Raw genomic sequence first — 24,847 nt, forward strand, 5'->3', positions numbered from 1 at the left:
CTTGAACTCTGGGCCTTGAACTCTGGGCCTGGGCACTATCACTGAGCTCTTTTGCTCATGACTAACACTCTACCACCTTAAGCCACAATGCCACGTCCAGCTTTCTGGTGGTTAATGGGAGGTAAGAGTGTTATGGACTTTCCTGCCCAGGCTGGCTTCAAACCATGATCTTTAGACCTTAGCCTCCTGAGTAGCTAGGATTAAAAGCATGAGATGCCAGCACCTAGCTAGAAATTTTTTAAGCTACATCTGTAATAATAAAAATGAAAATAATAGTAATAAGACATGATATAAAAAATTTTGAACATTTAAAAGGCATGTCAGAAATGCAGTCATATTAACACTCTAATTTTTTTTTTAAATTTCAAACAGGCTGTATATATAGCCCAGGCTGGCCTGGAACTGAAGATGCTACTGCCTCTGCCTCCCATGTGCTGTGATTATAAGTGTATACCATCTTGCAAAGATAGTTTCTCCCTTTTTTAAATGAAACTGATATACAGTAGCAATTTTTGAAAATCAGAAAAGCATAAAGAAAAATCTATTCTAACCATTTAAGATATGAAGCATTTCAAAGTCTGTCAAAACAATTTCCCATCCATTTTATTACTTTTTGTGTCCTTAGTCTTATCCATTTATTCTTCCAGATAAATTTGTTATTTAAATTCATTTTGAATAATACTGCCTCCCAAACAAAGTATCACTGGAATGTACATGTACTTGTATTAAATGTATGAATATTTAATATTGAATTTTCTAATTTGTCGCATAGTTTGTACATTTGTTAAAAATAACTCCTAGACAGTTTCCATTCTCTTGCTAAGGAATCATCTCTTTTACATATATGGAGTAATAATATATATTCATGTGTGTGTGTATCCACATAACTGTATTAGGCAGTAAATAGGAAAAATGTAAATTTCAATGTAACAACTTATTCTAAGAAACAGTGAATTTTCCTTTTTACTTAAAATCGATTCTTTTATACTTTGATGTGGATCCTCCTCTATAAATAACAATTTGTCTTTTACTTTCATATACATAAACTTTTTTTTCCTTACTATCTTGCATTAATAAATAGTAGGTGTTCTGAAAGTCCCAACCAAAAAGGAACATCTCTTGAATTTCACAATAAGTGTTGAGGTATGTAATTGCTTTCAAATAAAGATCTGCTATCTATTTCAAGTTATGAAGAGCTATTTTTAGAAATCAGAAACAGTGCTAGTAGTACTAATTTTTTTTTTTTTTGTCAGTCATGGGGCTTGAACTCTGGGCTTGGGCGTCATCCTTGCGCTCTTCAGGTCAAGGCAAGCACTCTACTGCTTGAACCACAGCACCACTTCCGGTTTTCTAGTGCTTTACTGGAGATAAGAGTCTCACGGACCTTCCTTCCTGCCCAGGCTAGCTTTGAACAGCGATCCTAAGATCTCAGCCTCCTGAGTAGCTAGGTGCCCGGCTAGTACTAATTTTCAAGTGCTAGCCACTGTGCCACCCATGAATTATCTCATTTGCCCTCATAAACCCAATGAGATTAGTAGCATTTTATACACGAGGGAATTAAGGATTAAAAGAATCATACCTAACTTTCCAGCCAAGGGACCATTAAAAAAAAAAAAAAGTGATTCCAGACTGAGCTATCAATCACACTGCAATAGTATCTCAGTGAAAGACTAGGTGGTTAACTGGAGAAGACACTGGGGTATCCTTCAAAATTTGGCATAACATTAAAATTTCACAGTTGTTGTTTTACCATTTCAGCAAGTCAGCAAGTTTATAATTAAGCTCCTAAGAAAAATTTACTGGTCATATCAGCATTTTTAAAAATGCAGAAATGGTTCTACATATAGCTATTTAAACCAAAGCTGAACAAATCAAACAAAAAATGCAAAATGATAAGTTCAGCTATACAGAAGCAAAAATTCTTATTTTGACTGGATAGATTTTGTTATATTAGAACAATTCTAACTATTTACATGCAAAGTAAATTTGAGTTTTTTCATTGAAAGATTATCAATAAAGTGGGGTCAATTCATGTGAATGTTATTTGAAAGTAAAAGCAATTCACTAAGCTTTTTTTTTATTATTAAAAGCTTTTTACAGAGGAGGAAAAAGCTTTAAGTAAGGTTAACAGGGAACATTTACAATAACTATACCATTCACATTGAGACAAACAGGTAACAAGTGTTGCCTGATTTTTTTGGGGAGGGGTAGGAGGTAGGGAGTGGAGAGAGGAGGGTCAGTCGGGGGGTTTGAACTTAGGGCCTAGGCACTGTCCCTGAGCCTCCTTGTGCCAAGGCTAGAACTCTACCACTTGAGCCACAGTGCCACTTCTAGTTTTTGAGTGGTTAATTGGAGATAAGAGTCTCATAGGGACTTTTCTGCCAGGGCTGGCTTCAAACTGCAATCCTCAGATCTCAGCCTCCTGAATAGCTAAGATTACAGGCATGAACCACCAGTGCCCAGCGACCAGATACTTCTTAAACAGAACCAAGACAGGAAAAATAAAATACATTGTCCTAATTATTCCAATATTCATTCTCTCCTGAAAGAAATTCTTTTTAATTGGGATGCTCAAAAGACAAACACTTCAGGGTTAGGTGCATTGCTCAATGGTACAGCACTAGTGTAGCATGCACAAAATCTTAAATTGGAAAAAAAAATATTGGCAAAGATATATACATAGCAATAAAAGTATTTCTTTTAAGGTATCCATTTAAATCATTCCTTCAACATGAAACTGTAAGTATGTATGGCCTTAACTACAAAACTAGGGATTAAGAAGTTTCTAGATACAATATACTAAAAACCTATGTGTTTACTTCTATTCAATAAATATTGTATAAGGCTGGACATGATGGTGCATGCATGAAATCCCACTATGCAGAAGACTAAGGCAGGAGGATATTTAGTTCAAGGACAGCCTGGGCTACATTGTGAGATCCTATGGGGGGGGGGGGGGGGGGGGGGGAGAGTCGAAATGTAGCTTGGTGAGCACCAGGCATTGCTCTGAGCTTGATTACCAGCACTAAAACAACAAAAAAAAAAAAAAAAAAAAAAAAAGGAAGAAAAAATTCCACTGTTCCTATTTTATATGTACCTAGATATGTGTGCATAGCATATTAAAGCTAATCAATCTTATTTGAATCATCCATGATTTTTGTATTCTGACATTCTCAGCATCAGCACATTATGCTTTTGTGACATATAATTAATTAGCTCATGCACTGTTTCTAGCCATGTCTAAAATTATTAAGTAGCAAAATTGGATTACTCATCAACAAGATACACCAACTCTAATCTAGCACTGGAAATAGTAAGTAAAACAACAATGATGACAGGTATTTCCATAATATCTATTACAATATGAACACATTAATATACTAATTCATATATGATATATTGTATATAAATGCTGAGCTATGGATTATGTAACAGTACAGAATACTTGTTCTTTCTTGAATTTATAGCCCAGCAAGACAGGTGAGTATTAGTATTTTCACAAAAGCTAGAAAGGTTAGGTCAGCCAACAGTTTGAAGACTGAGCCAAGATGGGACTAGCACTAGATAATGCAAAGTTGTCTTCAATATGTCAGAGTAAAGATTATACTGTAGTGGGTAGGTGATCTGCTTCGAAGATTTAACAGTTCCCACTCACTCTGAAAATTCAGATGAATGGAACATGTAACATCTCTTTTACAAAGCACATAGAGGTTTCTCCTAGTAGTTTCTTTTAATAGTGATAATATCTATTAGTGTAACAGAAGTCCTGAAATGCTGATAACTTACAAAGCGCAAAGGATACTACCTTGGATTTAGCTGTTTGTATTCTGAAATGTTGTGGTCACGGGTGCATTTGCTTACCTTCCCATTCTCTGTTTGGACTCTTGGAAGTGCCACACGGGCTTGTAGAACTTCTACATTCCAAATCTATCTGTTCTTGCCTCTGTCGCTGTTCCTCCAAGAGTGCTGACTCATGCATTGCCTTAATGTGTCGCTGGTAGAGAGCATAGCCACTTACAGGGGTTCCAATTGGCATATTACATGGGGTGCAGGAAACCTGCAAGAAGAAAAATAACAATGTACCAATGGACTAGGTATAGTAATTATGATATGCTACTCCCCCCCCCCAAAAAAAGCTTATTTCTGCCATATTACTGGCTGCTGATTTTAGCATTTTTTGTTGTCTCTTTTTTGTACCCATCCTGGGATTTAAACTTAGGACTTAGGCACTGTCCCTGAGCTTTTGTGCTCAAGGTTGGCTCTCTACCACTTGAGCCACAGCTTTGGACTTGCTGGTGGTTAACTGGAGATAAGCATCTCATAGACTCTCCAGCATGGGCTGGCTGTGAACTACAATCCTCAGATCTCAATCTCCAGAGAGTTAGGGTTACAGATATGTGTCACAGACACCCAGCCTTACCATGTTTCAATAAAAGTAATCTTCAAGAAGAATGATTAAAACACTATGTGGTTATTTTCAGAACTGAACACAATATAAATCATGAATGCTAAGATAAATAAAAAATTAGAAATTAAAGAATATTATCTGGTTCTAATTTATGGTGGCCAAGTCCATTCTGGCTTGCTCCTGGGTCCTATTCCTGGTCTCTCTGTTCATCAGGCAATTATACTCATTTCTATAGAGTTGGGGTATGTGGGGAGGAGAAGTGATACTGGGTTTGAGATCAGGGCCCTGTATTACCTTGCTAGGCAGATGTTCTACCATTTGAGCCAAACTCCAAGCCCCATTTCTGTAGATTTAAATGGCATCCATATGGTAATGATTTAAAAACTTCCTCTTCATTTCATATTCATATAAAACTGCCTATCTTTAAGTCACTCAAGGCCTTTGCATCTATTGGATAAGCAATTCAGAACTTAGACTCAAAATAGAACTTTGCATTTCCTAAACCTAATGCTGTTTTTTAATGCTCTCCATCTTGGAAACAGACAAGTCAAAAACCTAGCCCTTATCCCTGACTAATCAACTGCCTTCCCTCCCACAATCAATTAACATATCAATTTTATTCAGGACAGTAACGGACAAGCCACTCCTAACCATTCAGTAAAACATGGTGAGTCTTCAATGTTAGAACTGGAACTTTGAAATTGCTGCAAGACAGATTAGGAAAAACGCTAGAACTCATAGGCATAGGCAAAAATTTTGTTTTGTTTTGTTTTTTGTTTTTGGGTCCGGTCATAGGGCCTGAACTCTGGGCTTGGACGCTGTCCCTCAGCTCTTCAGCTCAAGGCTAGTGCTCTACCACTTGAGCCACAGCGCCACTTCCGGCTTTTTTCTTTTTGCTTCTGTGGTGCTGAGGAATCGAACCCAGGGCCTCATGCATACAAGGCAAGCGCTCTACCACTGAGCCACCTTCCCAGCCCAGGCAAAAACTTTTTGAAAAGAGTCCCAGGGACACAGCAGATAGAGTTGACAAAATAGGATTATATCAAAATAAAAAGTTCCTGCACAGCAAAGGACAGTTACTAAACTAGAAAGACAGACAACAGATTAGGAGATCTTTACCAGCAATAAATCAGACCAAGGCCTAATATCTAAAAGTACAAGGAGCTCAAGAGACTAACCCCTCCCATGAGCCAGTAATCCTAGCTACTCAGGAGGCTGAGATCTGAGGATCACAGTTCAGAGCTAGCACAGGAAGGAAAGTCCGTGAGACTCTTATCTCCAATAAACCATCAGAAAACGGGAAGTGGCGCTGTGGCTCAAGTGGTAGAAGTGCTAGCCTTGAGCTGAAGAGCTCAGGGACATCTTCCAGGCCCACAGTTCAAGTCCCACGACCAACAAAAAAAAAGAAAAAAGAAAAAGAAAGTAACCCCTCCCAAAGCTAGTAAACAAATTACTAAGTGTGCAAAGGAGCTAAGGGGAGACATCTCAGAAAAAGGGGTAAGATGACAAAGAAACACGTGAGGAAATGGTTCATCATCCCTGGCCATAAAGGAAATGCAACTCAAATCAACTCTGATTTCCATCTCACCCCAGTTAGAGTAGCCAACATTGTGAATTCTAACAACAACTGTTGGCAGGTTGTGGGGGGAAAAGAACCCTACTGCACTGTTGGTGAGAATGTAAACTCATTCAACTACTCTGGAAAGCAGTCTGGAGCTTCCTCAAAAAATGAAATATAGACCTTCCCTACAACCCAGCCATATCATTCCTGGGTATCTACCCAGAATATCAGAAGCCAGGATACCATAAAGACACTTGCCCATCCATGTTCACTGCTGCACTATTCACAATAGTCAAGATATGGAAATAGCCAGATGCCCACAATAGATGAATGGATCCAAAAAGTGTGATACCTGTACACAACAGAATTTTACAGTCATTAGAAAGAATATTATGCTAGGAAATGGGTGGACCTAGAACAGATCATGTGAGGTAAGGTAGGCCAAACTCAGAGAGACAAATAACACATGTTTTCTCTCATGTGGAAACTAGGTCTAAAATACACCAGGATATAATAAATTATACAGGTTTCTAGGCATTCACACACATAGTGAGACCAAAGGAGGATACTCTTAAGAGAAGAACAGAAAGGCAAAATGCCTATATGCACATATCACACAAAATATTTTCAAAATGAATTCCAGGTAATGGAAACAAGAGGTTTTGTTTTTCTTTTTTGCTGTTTTTATTTTCTTTTTGTTCTGTTTGTTTATATGTCTTTGGCAGTGTAAGGGGACAAAGGGTGAACAAATGCAGCAATGGTACTCACTATGTTGAAAATGAACTATACAACTTGTATGTGGGATGGGAGGGGGAAACTGGGAGAGAGCAACAGAGGAGTGACACTGTCCAAAAAGAAATGTACACTTTGCCTGATCGACGTAACTGCAACCCCTCTGTATATCACCATTATAATGATAATAATGACAATAATAATTTTTTTAATATGGTAAGTCCTTCCATTTTGCTATTCACTGTAGCCTCTTTCTTTTACAACACTTGCCCCACATGGCAAATATATTTTTCTTATGTGTTTTTCTATTCATGCTAAATTCATGAAGTATTTATATTATGTTCTAACTAAATAAATCAACATATATTTATGAACAATAAACAGCCATAGGAGGCTCTAGAAATTTAACTGTTTCAGAATCCGTTATCTAAAGACTGCCATGGTTTATAGCTTACTTTAACACATACAGAACATTTTTGTCTCTGTGCTCTGACTTACATATAAACATGGCTTTTCATCCTGTATTCTACAAAGCCAAAATGAATTTCTTTGGTCCAACCAAAATATGACTTCTTACATGACAACTTCCAAGTTAACTCCAAGGCGTGCATGATCCTTGAAATCAGTCACAACATTGTGTGATTCCATTTAAGGAAGGTACTATGGTGTAAGAAAAGTCAAATATTTGATCGTTGTTCCTGGCTCTTGGACTGTCTAAAGAGTTGAAAGTATATTTTTTATGAAAATGGGATGGCTTGTTCATGCCACCCAAACTCCAACCTCTAGGGAAGGGAGAGGAGCTGGAAATTCACACATTCATCACCAAAGGCCAATGATTTAACAGTCTCATATACATAATGAAAGTCCCATAAGCACCCCTAAATGGGGCTGCAGGGGTTGCACATGGAAGCACTGAGGGAATGGCGTAGTCCAGAGAGAGCACAGAAATTCTACACCCATTCTCACATACCTAGTCCTAGGCAATTGGCTATTTCTGAGTTGTATCTTTTGTAACAGACTAGTAATATAGTGCTCTCTTAAGTTTTGTGAAACATTCTGGCAAAGTACTGAACCTGCAGAGAGGGTCAGGAAATCTTTCTGCCCAGGCTGGGTTCAAACCACAATCCTCAGATCTAAATCTACTAAACTGCTAGGATTACAAACATGAGCCACCAGCCCAGCAAAACCTGACTTTTAAACTAGTTGGACAGAAGTATAGATAACCTAGGAACCACTGCTTGTATAATTGCCATCTGAAATGAGAAACTAAGCCCTTACATTTGTAGAGTTTAACACTAACACAGGATGCTATCAAAACTTAGTTGAAAGGCTGGACACTGGTGGCTTATAGGCATAAGCCACCTATAATCCTAACTCTTCAAGAGGCTGAGAACTGAGAACCTTGGTTCGAAGCCAGCCTGGACAGGAAAGTCCATGAGACTTTTATCTCCAATGAACCAGCAGAAAACCAGAAGTGGAGCTGTGGCTCCAAGTAAGTTCAGGGACAGCACCCAAGCCCTTAGGGTTCAAGTCTCACAACTGACAACAACAACAACAAAAATTAATTGAAGCCAAGCATGTGGTATACACCTGTGACCCCAGCAACTTAGGAGGTGGAGAAAGGCGGATGGAGGTCTGAGACCAGTGGGGAAAAGGCTCAAGAACCTATCTATAAAACAAACAAGGACTAGAGAAGTAGCTTGAATGGTACTGCAATCTGAACTCAGAATTCAGCCTTCTGTAATGCCAGTGTAAAAAAAAAAAAAAAAAAGCACAATTGAATTCTAGGGTACCTACTTGATGTGTATTTGAGAAATTGGCTGGTGTGAGGAAAGAACATACATATTTGGTATCAGAAGTGTTGCAGTATCAAAACAGTTCAGTGATATCTAATTAGTCACACTCACAGAAATAAAAGAATGGTGATTCCTAATGGCTAGACAAAGTTGCAGTTGGCTAGGAAATTCTTTAATATACAGTTTCAGATTTGGAAGAGGAAAAAGTTCTAGAGTTCAGTTTCCTAACAGCATAAATATATTCTAAACTAATGAGTTTTGTACTTCAACTTTACATTTCTTGCAATAAAAACTTACCATGGGTGGGATAATAGCAGCTCGATGCTGAAGCTGTGGCAGGTCCAATGGATTTGGTTTTATTGGGGATGAGACTAGTATAGATCCAGTGGGATTTAACAATGAAGGCTTTGCATCCATAGGAAATATTCTGTAATTGGAAAAAACAGATAAAATATATTTTAATAAAACTCTATTCAAATGTAGAATCATAATTCCTTTTAAGTCAAAAGGTATGTACCTACTCATATATCTATCACATTAACTCTTAACAAGATACGTACAGAGTATTACCTAACCTAGTACATGCAAGACCTAGATTCAATCTCTAGAACCACTTAAATTAGAAACATTTGAACATGCTGGCAGAGCTGTGGGGAAATAGGAACCCTACTGTAGTACTGCTGGGAATGTAAATAGTATAACCACTCTGACTAAACATAGAACTACCCAGCCATACTACTCGGGCATCTACCCAGAACATTATAAATCAGTATATGATAAAGACCCTTGCACATCCTTGTTCACTGCTTCACTATTCACAAAAACCAAGATATGCAAACAGCCTAGATGCTTAAAAATAGATGAGTGGATCAAGGATATATGGTACTTATATACAATGGAATTATACTCATCCATTAGCAAGAATAATACTATGTCTTTTGCAGGGAAATGGATGGACCTAAAACAAATCATATTAAATGAAGTAAGACAAACTCATAGACCAATGGCCCATGTTTTATTTCTCATATGGAAGCTAGATCTAAAATACAACTAAACTTATACAGGGCTTTGTATATTTACATACAAACTGTATGTACAAACAGGAGATTATCTGAAGAGGAGGAATCCAAAGGTACAACTCCTCTGAACATCTCATGTACTTTTTAATCAAAACAAATTCCAAGAATTGGAAACATATTGGGGTCTTTTTAATGCTATTTTTGTTTAATTTTGTTTTTCTTTGGGGAGGTAGGCAAAGGGCAAGGCATAGAAATGGAAGGGAGAACGGTTAGCAAATGCACTAATTGTATTCAATGTATACTATGTTGAAAAATGTAATGTGGGTCAAGATGGGAGGGGAAAATAGGGGAATGCAAAGGAAGGGTTGAAAATGTCCAGCAAGGATGGTACTCATAACCTAACTTATGAAATTATAACCCCTTTGTACAACTCCTTAAAAAAATAAAAAAGCAATAAAAAGGAACTTGTAATACTAATTTTCCAAATAATATCAACTTACAAGTTGAAATTTATCTGATTTTAGTTATCTACATCTAGCCAACAAAACAAGTGTGAATGAAAGCCAATAAAAGTCTTAATTTAACACTAACATATTAATGTAGGATAAAATTAGTTACCTAATACAGGATGTCTTGCTGGGAACATAGTATAAGCCATTGCCATTGAAAAAATGGAGCTTAAGCCAAATTACAAGCTTCTGACTTCTCATGAAAATGGGAAGAACCAAGAACAGAACCAGCATTCTCACAAAGCAACTTCCATATGGACAGTTCTGCTCACACAGTTCCTTATAACATCTAACACGCCGTACCTGCTTCATTCACTCTGCTCTAGTACCTACATAGTTTAGGGATCTCATATATGAACGGGGAAATTGTGCACTAGTGACATGTCTTATAGGCTTGCTCATATTTCTCAATGCTATCAATAATTGAGGAAAGGTAAAAATATTTTAAAACATATTAACTGGTAAGAAAATGAGAATATATAAAACTAACATATTTCATTAAAAAAGATGATACTAAAGATGCAGGAAATTAAAAGTGTATTCCAATAATTTGGAAATAATAGAGACTTTGAATTGTCATTCAGAAACCAACATGTTTTTACTAATTTTTTGTTTTGTTTTTATCTAGTGTAGGGAATCAAGCTCAGGGCCTGTACCTGCTAATTAGCAAGCACGCTATCACTGAGCTACATACAAGCAATTATTTACCTACAAGACTACTGTCATGTTCACCTCATAGGATACTCAATCTTCAAAACTGCTGCCATTCTCGTTTTTCCCTTTTATATATAGTTAACAAAATGAACACAGAACACAAATAATTCCTATTTCAAATGAGATGTTTTCATTAAGGAGTTCATTTAGAAAAGACTACTTAAATGTACATACATTTACTCTAGTTAAAAAATGGGACTTAAAAATCTAGATTACTTGGGCTGGGAAGGTGACTCAGTGGTAGAGCGCTTGCCTTGCATGTCTGAGGCCCTGGGTTCGATTCCTCAGCACCAGTAAGCAAAAAGAAAAAAGCCAGAAGTGGCGTTGTGGCTCAAGTGGTAGACCGCTAGCCTTGAGCTGAAGAGCTGAGGGACAGCGCCCAGGCCCAGAGTTCAGGCCCCACGACTGGACCCCCCCAAAAAAACAAAAAAACAAAAATCTAATGCAAAGGGGGAAAAAGACTGATCTCAATGGTTCAATTTCCTGATTAAATCAAAGGTTAATCAGAATTCCTATTTTATTTCAATTCTTATTGATGGATATTCTAGCACCTACTAAATTAAAAAAAAATCTCTTCAGGAGTTGTCATTGCTAAATTTATTATTCCAGTATCAAATGTCTTTCTAATGTATTGAAATTTAGAATCTATTGGCTGTGGACTGAAATTAGAATTTTACCAGGATAACCATACATAAAAGCCAAAGTATGAATATAATCTAGCTTCTGGTGAGTAGCTGCCTTTTTTTTTTTAACTAAAAAGTTACAAAGGCTAAAAGAAGGACAAAGGTTTAACTTTCTCATTAAATGCTATTTAAGTCTATTTTACATCTAGAACTTGCACCAATCCAACATCTACTGACTACAGACAATTCTACTTCTTTCAAGGAAAAGAGAACATAGGAAAACTAAGAATATTAAAGTAGCATATATTCCTGTATTTTTTACTGTAACTTCCCAAAGCCCTAAAGATATATGCATTTTAATGAATCTGTCTTTAATGACAAAAAATATTTAAAAATTAATTTGTATTATAACTGATGTTTTACTTATAAACATGAACAGCCTAATAAAATTTTGTTATAAATATGTCATCATAATTACCGTTAACTTGTACTTAAGTTACACTGACTCTATTATTTTCAAAATACTTGATAACTTCATCCTTGAAGCATTTTCTTATATCTGCAACACTGGACCAAGATGGCTTTGCTTTGACATCAAGCCAGCTTACTGGAGCCAAGGAACCTCTCTCCTTCCACCTTGACCATATCCCACTATTGCCAACCTCAGGAACCAGTCACCTGCAGTTTTATTCATAACTATATAACTGAGATTCCATTTTTCTTCTATCATAGAGTATATGTAATAGGACAAGATTAAGACATTCATAATCTATTTTATTAAATATTAATTACTCAATTGTTTTGGTTACTGAAACACATGAACAATAAACACCAATATTAAAATTTTATGCTACTTTTAACTTGCTAGTATTTGTATAGGCATCATTTCTGCAGCTAGCATTGTGACTTAGCTAACAACCAGGAAAGAAGGAAAGGGTACATGTCTTACCTCTGCCTCTCAGGCTCTCCATCCACATCTTCATCAGCACTGCATGTAGCACTGGAATCATTGTCTGACTGGGGCTCGGGCCTTTGGGCATTTATCTGCTGAGCCACCACCAGATCTTCATCTCTAGGCTCTGTCTTCTCACTGGCTCTTTCCAAGTCTCTTTCTTTGGTATCTCCTTCACTTTTAGATGGACTGCTGTCTAGCAGCCTCATTTCAGCATCCACAGATTCTGCTTTGGTAGTGGTTGGGGGATGAGGAACAGAACCTGCTTCAGCATCACACTCCTGGTGGTCCACATCCATCGTCTCCGCTGTCTCAACACTGGTGCTGTCAGTCACCTGGGTCTCCACACTTTCACTCTCAACTGCCTTTGTACTTGGAACTGCTGAGGAGGGAGATGCACCGGGTGCAGGGTCAGTGGTAGACTCGAGCTCAGCCACAGGTTCGGTGTTTCCTCGGGAAGCAGCATTTTCATTGCTGTCTTCACTGGGCTTGACAGTTTCAACTGGTGAAGGAGAAGGAGCACTTTCTGTATCAGAACTATTTTCAGCACCTTAAAGATAATGATACAGCATAAAAATCTGATAATAAACGTGTTTCAGGTGGTGACAGAACCATGCTTGAAAGTGGTGGTTTAGGATGAATTATGCTCCTTTGATGACCTCATTGAAGTATTTACAGGCATGGGAAAAGCTAGTTTCCTGAGAGTATGAAAGTGAAAGATAAAATTGCCTTGACTTTCTGAAAATTAAAGTGAAAAGGTTTTGGATATCTAAGAATAATTTATTTAGGTGTGGAAAGGACAGAACAACAAAACTAAGCAAAAAAATTCCTATTAAAAGTATATTTTTAGCCAGGCGCCAGTGGCTCATGCCTGTAATCCTAGCTACTCAGGAGGCTGGGATCTGAGGATCGCGGTTCAAAGCCTGCCTGGGCAGGAAAGTCAGTGAGACTCTATCTCCAGAAAACCGGAAGTGGCGCTGTGGCTCTAGTGGGAGAGCACTAGCCTTGAGCTGAAGATCTCAGGGACAGCACCCAGGCCCAGAGTTCAAGCCCCACGACTGAACCCCCCCCCAAAGTAGCATTTTGGTATATTTCTATGAGCCTTTTTTTTGGGGTGGGGGGTCGGTCACGGGGCTTGAACTCTGGGCCTGGGTGCTGTCCCTGAGATCTTCAGCTCAAGGCTAGTGCTCTCCCACTTGAGCCACAGCGCCACTTCCGGTTTTCTGGAGATAAGAGTCTCACTGACTTTCCTGCCCAGGCAGGCTTTGAACCGAGATCTTCAGATCCCAGCCTCCTGAGTAGCTAGGATTACAGGCGTGAGCCACCGGGGCGGCTCTATAAACCTCTTTCTGTACATTTCTTTCTAACCAAAAGAAATGGCATGCTAGAACAGCATTATCCAACATAAATACAATGTAAACTGCATCTGTAGATTAAAATTTTAGATAGCTACATAACAAAGGAAAAACTGTAACAATTTTTCCTTAACCCAAAATGTTATCATTTGCATCCCAAATATGAGCATTTCAATATAACCAATATAAGAAATTAGTAACCAGTTATTTTAAGTTCCATTGGTATTGTCTTCAAAATCTGAAACACAATAACCACATGTATCTAGAGGTTACCACATTGAACAAGTCTCTACAATATTTCAGATTCTTAATTTTATGTGGTAAGACAGGTCTTTCCTCCTATTGTTTGTACCATTTTATAAATGTATTTCTGACACTTCTGACATCTTCAACTAGCTATCCCAAAAGAATTCTTCTTTTCCTCTCCCATTTCCCCTCCTTTTTTTCCCCCGCCTCTCTCTGGTGGTACATGCCTATAATCCTAGCTACTTAGGAGTCTAGGAACTGATGATTGAGGTTCAAAGTCAGCTAGGGAAGAAAACTTATGAGACTCTTATCGCCAATTAACCAGCAAAAAAGCAGTAAGTGAAAGTATGGCTCAAGTGGTAGAGTACCATCTTAGAGCAAAAACGACAAGCAAGCAAAGGAAGGGGTGAACAAAAAGAAATGTACTCTCTTTATTTTTTTGGGGGGGGGGGTCCAGTCGTGAGGCCTGAACTCTGGGCCTGGGTGCTGTCCCTCAGCTCTTCAGCTCAAGGCTATCACTCTACCACTTGAGTCACAGCGCCACTTCCAGCTTTTTTCTTTCTGCTTATGTGGTGCTGAGGAATCGAACCCAGGGCCTCAGGCATGCAAGGCAAGTGCTCTACCACTGAGCCACCTTCCCAGCCCAGAAATGTACTCTTTACTTGACTTATGTAACTATAACTCACTTTTTATAACAACCATTTTTAAATTTTTTTTTTAAAAAGACAAAGAGAATGAGGCCTCAGTTCAACCCCAGTACATGCACAACAAAAAAGACTAGGGTTCAAGTAGTAGACTACAAGTCTAGTAAGCAAAAGGCCCAGAGTTGAAACTTAAGTACTAATCCCCTCAAAAGTTAATTAATTTTAAAAAGCCAAGTGTTTTCTTTCAACTTAAAATAAATTTGAAAAAGTAAACAATATTGTATTACTTGCAAAGAAATGGTAGGATCTGGAATAAATTACGTTAAATCAGTCCAGAAAGACAAAAGAGAAAGATTGTTTTCCCTCACATGCAGAAGCCAGAATTCATTTATAACCATATAAGTAAATGCACTGGGTGGTATGCAAGTGTATAAAAAAAAGTATTAACTGAAATAAGGTGGAGTCAAGGGAAACTCAAATAGCATAATTCCTTAGAAAGGTGAAGTCAAGGGCTGGGAAGGTGGCTCAGTGGCCCAAGTGGTAGAACATTAGCCTTGAGCTAAAGAGCTGAGGGACAGTGCCCAGGCCTAGAGTTCAAGCCCCAGGACCAACAAGACAAAAACAAAAACAAAAAAACAGAAATGCACTCTATACCTGATGTATGTAACTGTAAACCCTTTGTATATCACCTTTATGACAATAAAAAAAAATTAAGAAAAATTTTAAAAATCAACAAGCCAGGCGCCAGTGGCTCCATGCTTGTAATCCTAGCTACTCAAGAGGCTGAGATCTGAGGATTGTGGTTCGAAGCCAGCCTGAGCAGGAAAGTCCATGAGATTGTGGCTCAAGTGCTAGAGCACTCGCCTTGAGCTGAAGAACTCAGGGACAGCGCCCCAGACCCAGAGTTCAAGCCCTACAACTGACAAAAAAAAAAAAAGTAGACATACTGGAAAATAGACATTATTAAATACATACAGCAAATGAAAGAAAGCTAAACAGCATAAATATTTTAATCCAAACATATAAAGTACAAGATAAAATGTATAACACTCAAAAAAAAACCCCCAGTATTTCAGGAAAAGCAGCATTTGAAATTAAATGTTAATTATATCAGGAAAAAAGAAAAACAAAAATGCAACTTTGTAAATAAAAACTTGAGTATTAAGAATTAGTAGTGATCAGTAGTGACATAAAACATTAACCCCAATAATACTGTTTGTTTTTTTGTCAGTCATGGGGCTTGAACTCTGGGCTTAGGCACTGTCCCTGCGCTCTTCAGCTCAAAGTGAGCGCTCTATCACTTGAGCCACAGCGCCACTTCCAGTTTTCTACTGATTAATTGGAGATTAATTGGACTTTCCTGCCCAGGCAGGCTTTGAACCGTGATCCTCAGATCTCAGCTTCCTGAGTAGCTAGGATTACAGGCGTGAGCTACCAGCGCCCAGCAATACTGAGTGTTTTTAAATAAACATATTTGAAAACATATTAAGAAAAACTGGAGGAATAAAAATATGTCCTTAAAAATGACAAAGCTAAAATGCCAAATACTACTATCGCTTACTTTCCCATTCTATCTTTATTCTTTAATGAAACCCAATTACTCTTAAGAGAAAGTTCCAAAATTGTCAACAGGGCCTCTAAGACCATCCTTGAATGCCCTTGACAGGCTCTTACACTAGCCAGTCTCACTGGCTTTGATGTTTCCTGAATGTCCCACAGGGACTCTGCATCTGCTATTCAGGTTCACTTACTGAAAGGTTCTTTCAGTAAAATAATAACAGCTCAAAATCACATGGTTAAAAAGCATTTTAAGCCAGGGATGGTAATCTTAGTTACTCAGGAGACTAAAAGCAAGACAATCACAGTTCAAAGCTAGCCCCTGAAAAATAAGTTCAAGAGACTCCCATCTCAACTGAAAAGGCCTTAAGCATGGTGGCATGTGCCTGTCACCCAGCTACTACTAGAAGCACACAAGATGGATCATGGTCCAGGAGTAGAGAAGGCTGGAGGCCTCCAACAGTAGAGCACCTGCCTTGCAAAGTCCTGAGTTCAAACCACAATGTGGTCCTGTGGCCAATGTGTCTGTTGGGGTGGGGATGGGGGATGGATTCTATGGTATCTTTAATAAGATTATTTGTTCTATCAGAGCTCTTATAACATGTATTTGACCCTTGCATGTTTTCCTAGTAAGCTATAAACACTGTAAAGATCATATATTTTGATGAGCATTAAAGTTCTAGTGACCAACAATGTGCCTGGATTACATACTTTCAGAGCCTTCCAATTTGCCTTGTATATTTTATTTAAAAAATAGACAACAAGGTAATTAAATCTCCCTAAAACTGATTTTACACACACACACACACACACAAAATACATACTTCTGTAAATCCAAGTGACTTGTAAGAAAAATTCAAGCTAGATGAACCAATGGTGGATATGGGAGAATAAGACCTTGAGAGACTACCGACACTGATGAATGGCAATAAACTGAGGAAAGACTTTACTCTTCAGACATTACAATAGACCATAAACTGGTATATTAAAACTATCCAGAATTGCTAAAGTGACTAAGAAAATTTATGGGTACAAAAGTCCTGAAATAACTTGTACTAAAAAAACCCTAAGCCACATTAAAAGTAACATTTTCAATTACAGAGTAAAAGATGATTTGTTTATTAAATCAGAACTGGCTCATTAAGCCGGGCGCTGGAGGGTCACGCCTGTAATCCTAGCTACTCAGGAAGCTGAGATCTGAGGATCATGGTTCAAAGCCAGCCTGGGCAGGAAAGTCCGTGGAACTCTTATCTCCAATAAACACTCAGAAAACCAGAAGTGGTGCTGTGGCTCAAGTGGTGGAGCGCTGCCTTGAGCTGAAGATCTCAGGGACAGTGCCCAGGCCCAGAGTTCAAGCCCCATGACCGACAAAACAAAAACAAAAACAAAAACAAAACCCAAAACTGGCTCATTATATTTTAAAAGATGTGCCCCAAGTTGGTTGGTAAGATTTTTTAAATGTTCAGAAGTTAACAAAATAGAATATATTAACCTCTGAAAATATTCTGAGATATCCTTAAGAAAAATAGGTAACAATAACACTGTAAGTTTATAAACATATCACTTGTACAAAAAAAAACTTGTATAACCATTCAAGTATGTATGAAGTGTACTAGTACATACAGGAGCTGTGAAATAAATCAAACTATATACACTCAATGGAGCCCACATTCCCCTGTGAAACAGATAATGAATCAATACCTGATATATCAGCTGGTAAAAGGTAGAGACTATAAGCAGTAGGTAAGGCAAAGTGACATGTCAACAGAGGCACTATTCAAAGGAAAGAAGAGAGCGAGGCTCCAGGGACCCTTTGGGGAAGACTGTTATAGACAAAAGAAAATGAAAATCCAAGGCCCCTGACAGGACTGTCTTATAAGGAAACAACAGGGAGGACAGAACAGCTGGAGTAAAAAGAGCAAACATAAAAGGCTAAGTGTCGGTACTTATATCTGAATTCCAGTTTTCTCAGAAGGGAAGGATCAGGTAGATCGTGATATGAGGCCAGTTCAGACAAAGGTTTTGATACTCGCCATTTGAAACAATAAAAAATGGAAGTGGTAATGCATACCTGTTACCCCAGCTACATGGAAGATCTAGAGCCAGGCCTGCTTAAGGCTTAAACTGGGGACTCAATCTGAAACATAATTTTTTTTAAAAAAGGGATAAGGCAGTCTATCAAGGGATAGAGTGCCGGCGTAGCAAGCACAAAACCCTGAGTTTAAACTCTAGTATGGCAAAAATAAATAACGTGACTGGCCAAAATTTATAGAAGTACAAAGATCATTCAATACAGGCATCATCAGTAACAGGTCTTGGGATTTCAATTTTGTTAAAAATGGAAGAGAATATACATGATTGGATATAAACATTCTACTAGGTGGAAAGAAAAAAATAGAATGGAACAAAAAGAAGCAAAACCAAACAAAAAGTTACTGTAGCCAGGAGCTAGTGGCTCATACCTGTGTTCCTAGCTACTCAGGAGGCTGCCCAGACAAGAAAGTCTACAAGACTCTTATCTCCAATAAACTACTCAGAAAAGGCTGGAAGTGGTGCTGTGGCTCAAGTGGTAAAGCATTAGCCTTGAGCACAAAGAGGTTCAGGGACAGTGCCTGAACTCAGTCCGAGTTCAAGCCCTGGGGCCAGAACAAAAGGGAAAAAAAGCTACTGCAATGGAACAGAGCAGAACTAAATATCCAGCAAAAGATAGGAAGAAGGGCTGGGAAGGTGGCTCAGTGGTAGAGTGCTTGCCTTGCATGCCTGAGGCCCTGGGTTCGATTCCTCAGCACCACATAAGCAGAAAGAAAAAAGCCAGAAGTGGCACTGTGGCTCAAGTGGTAGAGTGCTAGCCTTGAGCTGAAGAGCTGAGGGACAGCGCCCAGGCCCAGAGTTCAGGCCCCATGACTGGATCCAAAAGAAAAGAAAAGAAAAGAAAAGAAAAAGAAAAGAAAAGAAAAGGAGGGGAGGGAAGAGGAGGGGAGAGAGACAGAGAGAGAGAGAGAGAGAGAGAGAGAGAGAGGAAGGAAGAAAGAAAGAAAGAAAAAGAAAGAAAGAAAGAAAGAAAGAAAGAAAGAAAGAAAGAAAGAAAGAAAGAAAGAAAGAAGAAAGAAAGAAAGAAAGAAAGAAAAAGAACAACAGGATAAGCAAAAACTCAGAATAGGGTTATGACTATAATATATAATAACCAGATCAGTGAAATATTAAAATAATGAAAAATCTAACAAAAAGCCTTATTTCTGTCTACAAAGTGATGGGACACCTCAAATTCAAAGGCAAACTGACAATCACTTATCCTTAAAATATCAGGGGACATGTCAGTGATGGTATAGTGATAAAATCATCTGATATCAGCAATGTTTATATATTTTTTTTTGGGGGGGGGGGTCGGTTGTGGGACTTGAACTCTGGGCCTAGGCACTGTCCCTCAGCTCTTCATCTCAAGGTGAGCGCTCTACTGCTTGAGCCACAGCACCACTTCTGGTTTTCTGGTGGTTAATAGGAGATAAAGAGTCTCACGGACTTTCCTTCCCAGGCTGGCTTTGAACCTCGATCCTCAGATCTCAGCCTCCTGAGTAGCTAGGATTACAGGCGTGAGTCACCGCACCCAGCTATATTACATTCTTGTATTCTTCCAACCAATAAAAATACTAGGAATATTTCCAAGGCATAATGCTTCAGCAAATGTTAACCAAAGGCAAGTATCTTTTTTCCCTAAACCAAGGATGGTAGCTCATGCCTATAATCCCAACTACTCAGGAGGACTGAAATCTGAAATGCAAAAAGTTAGCAGACCCCAATTTCAATTTGTAAGCTGGGTATACTATAGTAGTGTACATCTATAGTTCCAACTATGTATAAGGCATAGGAAGCAAGATCTTGGTGTAAGGCTGATCCTGGGGGGGGGGGGGGGGGGGGAGAACCATGAAATCCAATGTGAAAAAATTATTGAAAAGCAAAAACAGGACTAAAAATGTGAAACCAGTGGTAGAGTACCTGCCTACTAAGCACAAAGCCCTAAGTTCCAACCCTAGAAATGCAAATGTATACTTATTTATCTTTTTGTGCCAGTCTAGCTAGGGCTTGAACTCAGGGCCTGGGCACTATCCCAGAGATTTTTCTTGCTCAAGTCTAGTGCTTTACCACCTGAGCCACAGTTCTGCTTCCAGCTTTTTTAGTGGTTAACTGGAGAAAAGAGCCTCAGAGACTTATATGTCAGGTTGGCTTTGAACTGTGATCCAGATCTCAGCTTCCTCAGTAGCTCTGATTATAGGCATGGGCCACCAGTGCCCACATGATATTTATCTATTTTGTACAATCATACATTACATAAATATAAATATATGTTAAACATATTACATTAAATACTAATTATTTATATGTGGTATGTATATAGTAATTATTTAGAACAAGAGAATAAGAATAAATCCAAATTTTGTTAAGTAGTAAATCTTTCTGATTAAGCTACTTTAATCTTGAATGTCAAATATATTTTAAGAAAAGTGATTCACAGAAATTCTCAACTCAGGGCTGGGAAGGTGGCTCAGTGGTAGAGCGCTTGCCTTGCATGCTCGAGGCCCTGGGTTTGATTCCTCAGCACCACATAAGCAAAAAGAAAAAAGCCGGAAGTGGTGCTGTGGCTCAAGTGATAGAGCGCTAGCCTTGAGCTGAAGAGCTGAGGGACAGCGCTCAGGCCCCACGACCGGACCCAAAAAAAAAAGAAAAAAAAAAAAAAAAGAAATTCTCAACTCATATATATATATATGTATACACACACATATATACCTTCATTCTATATTCTTCATTCTTCCACAGGCAAGAGCCTTGTCACACAATAAACAGTGCACCTGAGTTAACTACAAGTGTACAATCACAAGTCACATATTTATATTGTTATATATTCATATAACATATATTCATATATATTTATATTCTGTTCTATAAAAACTTACAAATAAAACTTCATTTCCTATTATTAGAAAACTATTCAAAATGTCACAGGATAACCTTATGTATGGTTGCATAAAATGTAACTAACTAGGCTATCATGGATCAAATCAGAGGGACACACTATCTTAATATTTTCAAAAAGGTTTTACACTAAGACAAAATAAGAGGAAAAAAAATAGAAGGGAAAAAGTCAACTTTGTGGTACTAATATTTTAAGAATCGGTTAACCCATCTATGAACAGAACTTTTTTGTTCTGAAATTAACAAATTTATAATAATAGGGGTGGGCTTTATTAGGGACTAAATTGTGAGTCCCTCCATAATTTAAATGTTGAAGCCCTAATACCCAGTGTGACTGCATTTGAAGACAGGGTCTTAAACTGAAGTTAAATGAAGTTATAACAGCGGCCTCTAATCCAGCAGAGCTGTTATTGAATAGATACTAGGAGTGTATACCTACAGAGGAAAGTTATATGAGGACTTTCTACAAACCAGGAAGAGGATTTGACATCAGAAAGGAATTTGTCCAGCAGTCTGATCATGATTTTCAGCCTCCTAATAGGCAAAAATAAGTGTCTGTAGTTTAAGCCATCCAGTGTATAGTATTCTATTATAACAGCCAAAAAGATTAATACAGTTGACCTATATTGTCCCAGGAAGTGTGTTCCAAAACCACACTGTACCTGTAGCTATATACAGTACCAAATATAAATACATATACTACCTTTTCTCCACCTATACATTCATGTTAAAATTTACTTATAAATGAGATACAGGAAGAGATAAATAAAATGGAATGAATCAAAAATTACACTAGAGTGCTGGGAAGGTGGCTCAGTGGTAGAGCGCTTGCCTTGCATGTCTGAGGCCCTGGGTTCGATTCCTCAGCACCATATAAGCAAAAAGAAAAAAGCTGGAAGTGGCACTGTGGCTCAAGTGGTACAGCGCTAGCCTTGAGCTGAAGAGCTGAGGGACAGCGCCCAGGCCAGAGTTCAGGCCCCACGACTGGACCCAAAGAAAAAAAAAAAATTACACTAGAATAAAAATTCTGTGGACATGGTCTCTCTCTCCACGAATATTTTCACACAGTGACTGACATTGTAAAAAAAGAGAAACAACTGTCCAGGTTTCATTTACATTTGTAATACCAGGAAATACTAGCTACCAGCTAAAACTTTTGTAAATGCACCGACTCTTATGGGCTCTGAAAGTACCATGAGTATAGTAAATTGCATTTGCAGCATTATTATAAGAGTGAGCTTCCTCCAATATTCTCTTTACACCCGTATTACTTCATTTTAACCCTCGCCACCCCCCAGAAAAAGCCTGAACTTGTGGGTAGAGACAGGAGAGAAAAAGTGATAGAAAGTGAAGAAATTGTCCAAAAAGAAATACACTCTTTACCTGACTTATGCAATTGTAACCTTCTGTATTTCACCTTTATAATAATAAAAATTCTTCTTTAAAAAGACTCACAGAAAAAGTTTCCTTGTTCAAAGACAAAACTCATTTCAAGACAAATTTTATATTTAAAAGACAAGAATAAGCCAAGCGCCAGTGGCTCATGATTGTAATCTTAGCTACTCAGGAGGCTGAGATCTGTGGATCATGGTTCAAAGCCAGCCTAGGCAAGAAATTCTCTGAGACTCTATCTCCAATAAACCACCAGAAAACTAAGTGGCACTGTAGCTCAAGGTGTAGAGCGCTAGCCTTTAGCTGAAGAGCTCAGGGACAGTGCCCAGGCCCAGAGTTCAAGCCCCACAATTGATTTTAAAAAAAAGACAAGAATAGTCAGGTACTAGAGTTTCACACATGTAGTAATAGCTACTCAGGAGACTGAGATCTGAGGATCGTTGTTCAAAGCCAGTTTTGGCAAAAAAAAAGTCCATGAGACTCTCATCTCCAATTAACCACCAAGAAGCTAAAGGTACAGCTGTGGTTCAAGTCACAGAGAACCAAAAAGCTTAGGAAGAGGACCCAGGCCCTGAGTTCAAGCCCTACTACCAGCACAAAAAATAAGATAAAATAAAATGGAAAAAAAAAAAAAAAAAAAAAGCTGGGCACCTGTGGCTCAAATCTATAATCCTAGCTACTCTGAAGGCTGATATCTGAGGATTGTAGTTCAAAGCCAGCCCTGGCAGGAAAGTCTGTAAGGTCTTATCTCCAATTAACCACCAGAAAACTGTAAGTAGCACTGTGGCTCTAAGTGGTAGAGTACTAGCTTAAAGCAAAAGAGCTCAAGGACAGCATCCAGGCTCTATGTTCAAGCCCCACAACCACAAATAAACAATTTTTTAAAATTAAAAAACAGTAAATGAAAAAAATAAGTAAAAGACAAGATGACACATAATATTAGCACTTAGGAGACTTAAGGCAAGAGGATTCTGAGTTGCAAGCCATCCTTGACTACAAAGGAAATTCTAAGCCAGCTTAAGGCTATATAAGAAATCCTGTCTCTAAATAAATCAATGAAACAAAACATAGTATTTATCAAACAGGAAGGTATAAGGCTTCCTGAGTTTACATAAAATTTAAAAGCCTACAAAAGATAAACAGTTCTGGACTGGAAGGTGGCTCAGTGGTAGAGTTCTTGCCTTGCATGCCTAAGGCTGGGTTCGATTCCTCACCACCACAGAAAAAAAATAAGAATAAAAAAAAAAGCCAGAAGTGGCACTGTGGCTCAAGTGGTAGAGTGCTAGCCTTGAACTGAAGAGCTGAGGGACAGCGCCCAGGTCCAGAGTTCAGGCCCCACGACCGGACCCCCCCCCCAAAAAAAAACAAAACAGTTCTAAGCTAGGTATGATGTTATATGCCTATAATCCCAGCACTTAGGACACTAAGGCAGGAGGTTGAGCCAGTACTATATAGTAAGATACTTTCTAAAATTAAAAAAGATTAACAGCTATTATTAAACTCACAATTTAAATTCTGGTAATCCAAAAGAAAAAGAGCAAATGAGACAGGCAATTTTTTTTTTGGGGGGGGGGGGGGAGAATCAGTCATGGGGCTTGAACTCTGGACCTGGGCGCTGTCTCCACACTCTTCAGCTCAAGGCGAGTGCTTTACTATTTGAGCCACAGTGACACTTCCAGTTTTCTAGTGATTTATTGGAGATAAGAGTCTCATGGTCTTTCCTGCCCAGGCTGGCTTTGAACCATGATCCTTGGCCTACTGAGTAGCTAGGATTATAGATGTGAGCCACTGGCCAACTGACAGGCAAATATTTGTAATATTATAAATGGCTGCAAGGAACCTTATGGGAATCCTCACACCAGAGACAGTCGATTTGTAAAAGAAAGTTGTTAAAATGTTAATAGTAATGTAATCTGAAATAAATTATTAGTGTCTTCTTTTCATTAGCGCTTAAAATGCTTACGTTAAAAAATAAAAACTATAATTGGTTTACTCAAGAAACAAAGGGATTTTATTATTCCGTCAGTATCTTAGGTTAGTATTTCTCTACTGGACCTTCTAGATTCATTAATTCTTATCATAGGAAAGCATAAATCCAATATATTTACATAGTAAAAAATATGAAATTATGAAGCACAAATATGATATACGTAAATTTAAAATATGAAGTCAACCTTAAGACAATAAAAAAGAAATATGATAACTGAACAATTAGATTCAGCAATGATAGGCACACATTTTATTCATGTTGGTACTTGATACATGAAGCTGGACTAGCAGTTTCAAGCTCTTCTAGTTGTAGTATTTGAACCACCTTAAGTACTATATAAGTATTTGTTGATCAGTACAGTATGTTCAAGTTCAAAGTTTA

General features: G+C 38.2%; 1 protein-coding gene across 14 annotated transcripts in view; it reads right to left on the reverse strand.

Annotated features, from left to right (window-relative positions):
• Ncor1 (nuclear receptor corepressor 1) overlaps nt 1–24,847 on the reverse strand; it is a 171,303-nt gene that overhangs the window by 44,502 nt on the left and 101,954 nt on the right. For 12 of the 14 annotated variants that reach the window (XM_070027631.1, XM_070027632.1, XM_070027634.1 and 9 more), the window contains 3 exons: nt 12,312–12,864; nt 8,795–8,924; nt 3,862–4,057 (listed from right to left, as the gene is read on the reverse strand). In XM_070027631.1, coding sequence (XP_069883732.1) covers nt 3,862–4,057; nt 8,795–8,924; nt 12,312–12,864 — 879 coding nt within the window. The remainder of the gene's footprint in view (nt 1–3,861; nt 4,058–8,794; nt 8,925–12,311; nt 12,865–24,847) is intronic. The other 2 variants (XM_070027639.1, XM_070027642.1) reach the window with 1 other exon arrangement.

The sequence above is a fragment of the Dipodomys merriami genome, unplaced genomic scaffold (assembly GCF_024711535.1).
Source record: "Dipodomys merriami isolate MVZ:Mamm:240054 unplaced genomic scaffold, mDipMer1.0.p SCAF_19, whole genome shotgun sequence".
NCBI classification, from domain to species: Eukaryota; Metazoa; Chordata; class Mammalia; order Rodentia; family Heteromyidae; genus Dipodomys; species Dipodomys merriami.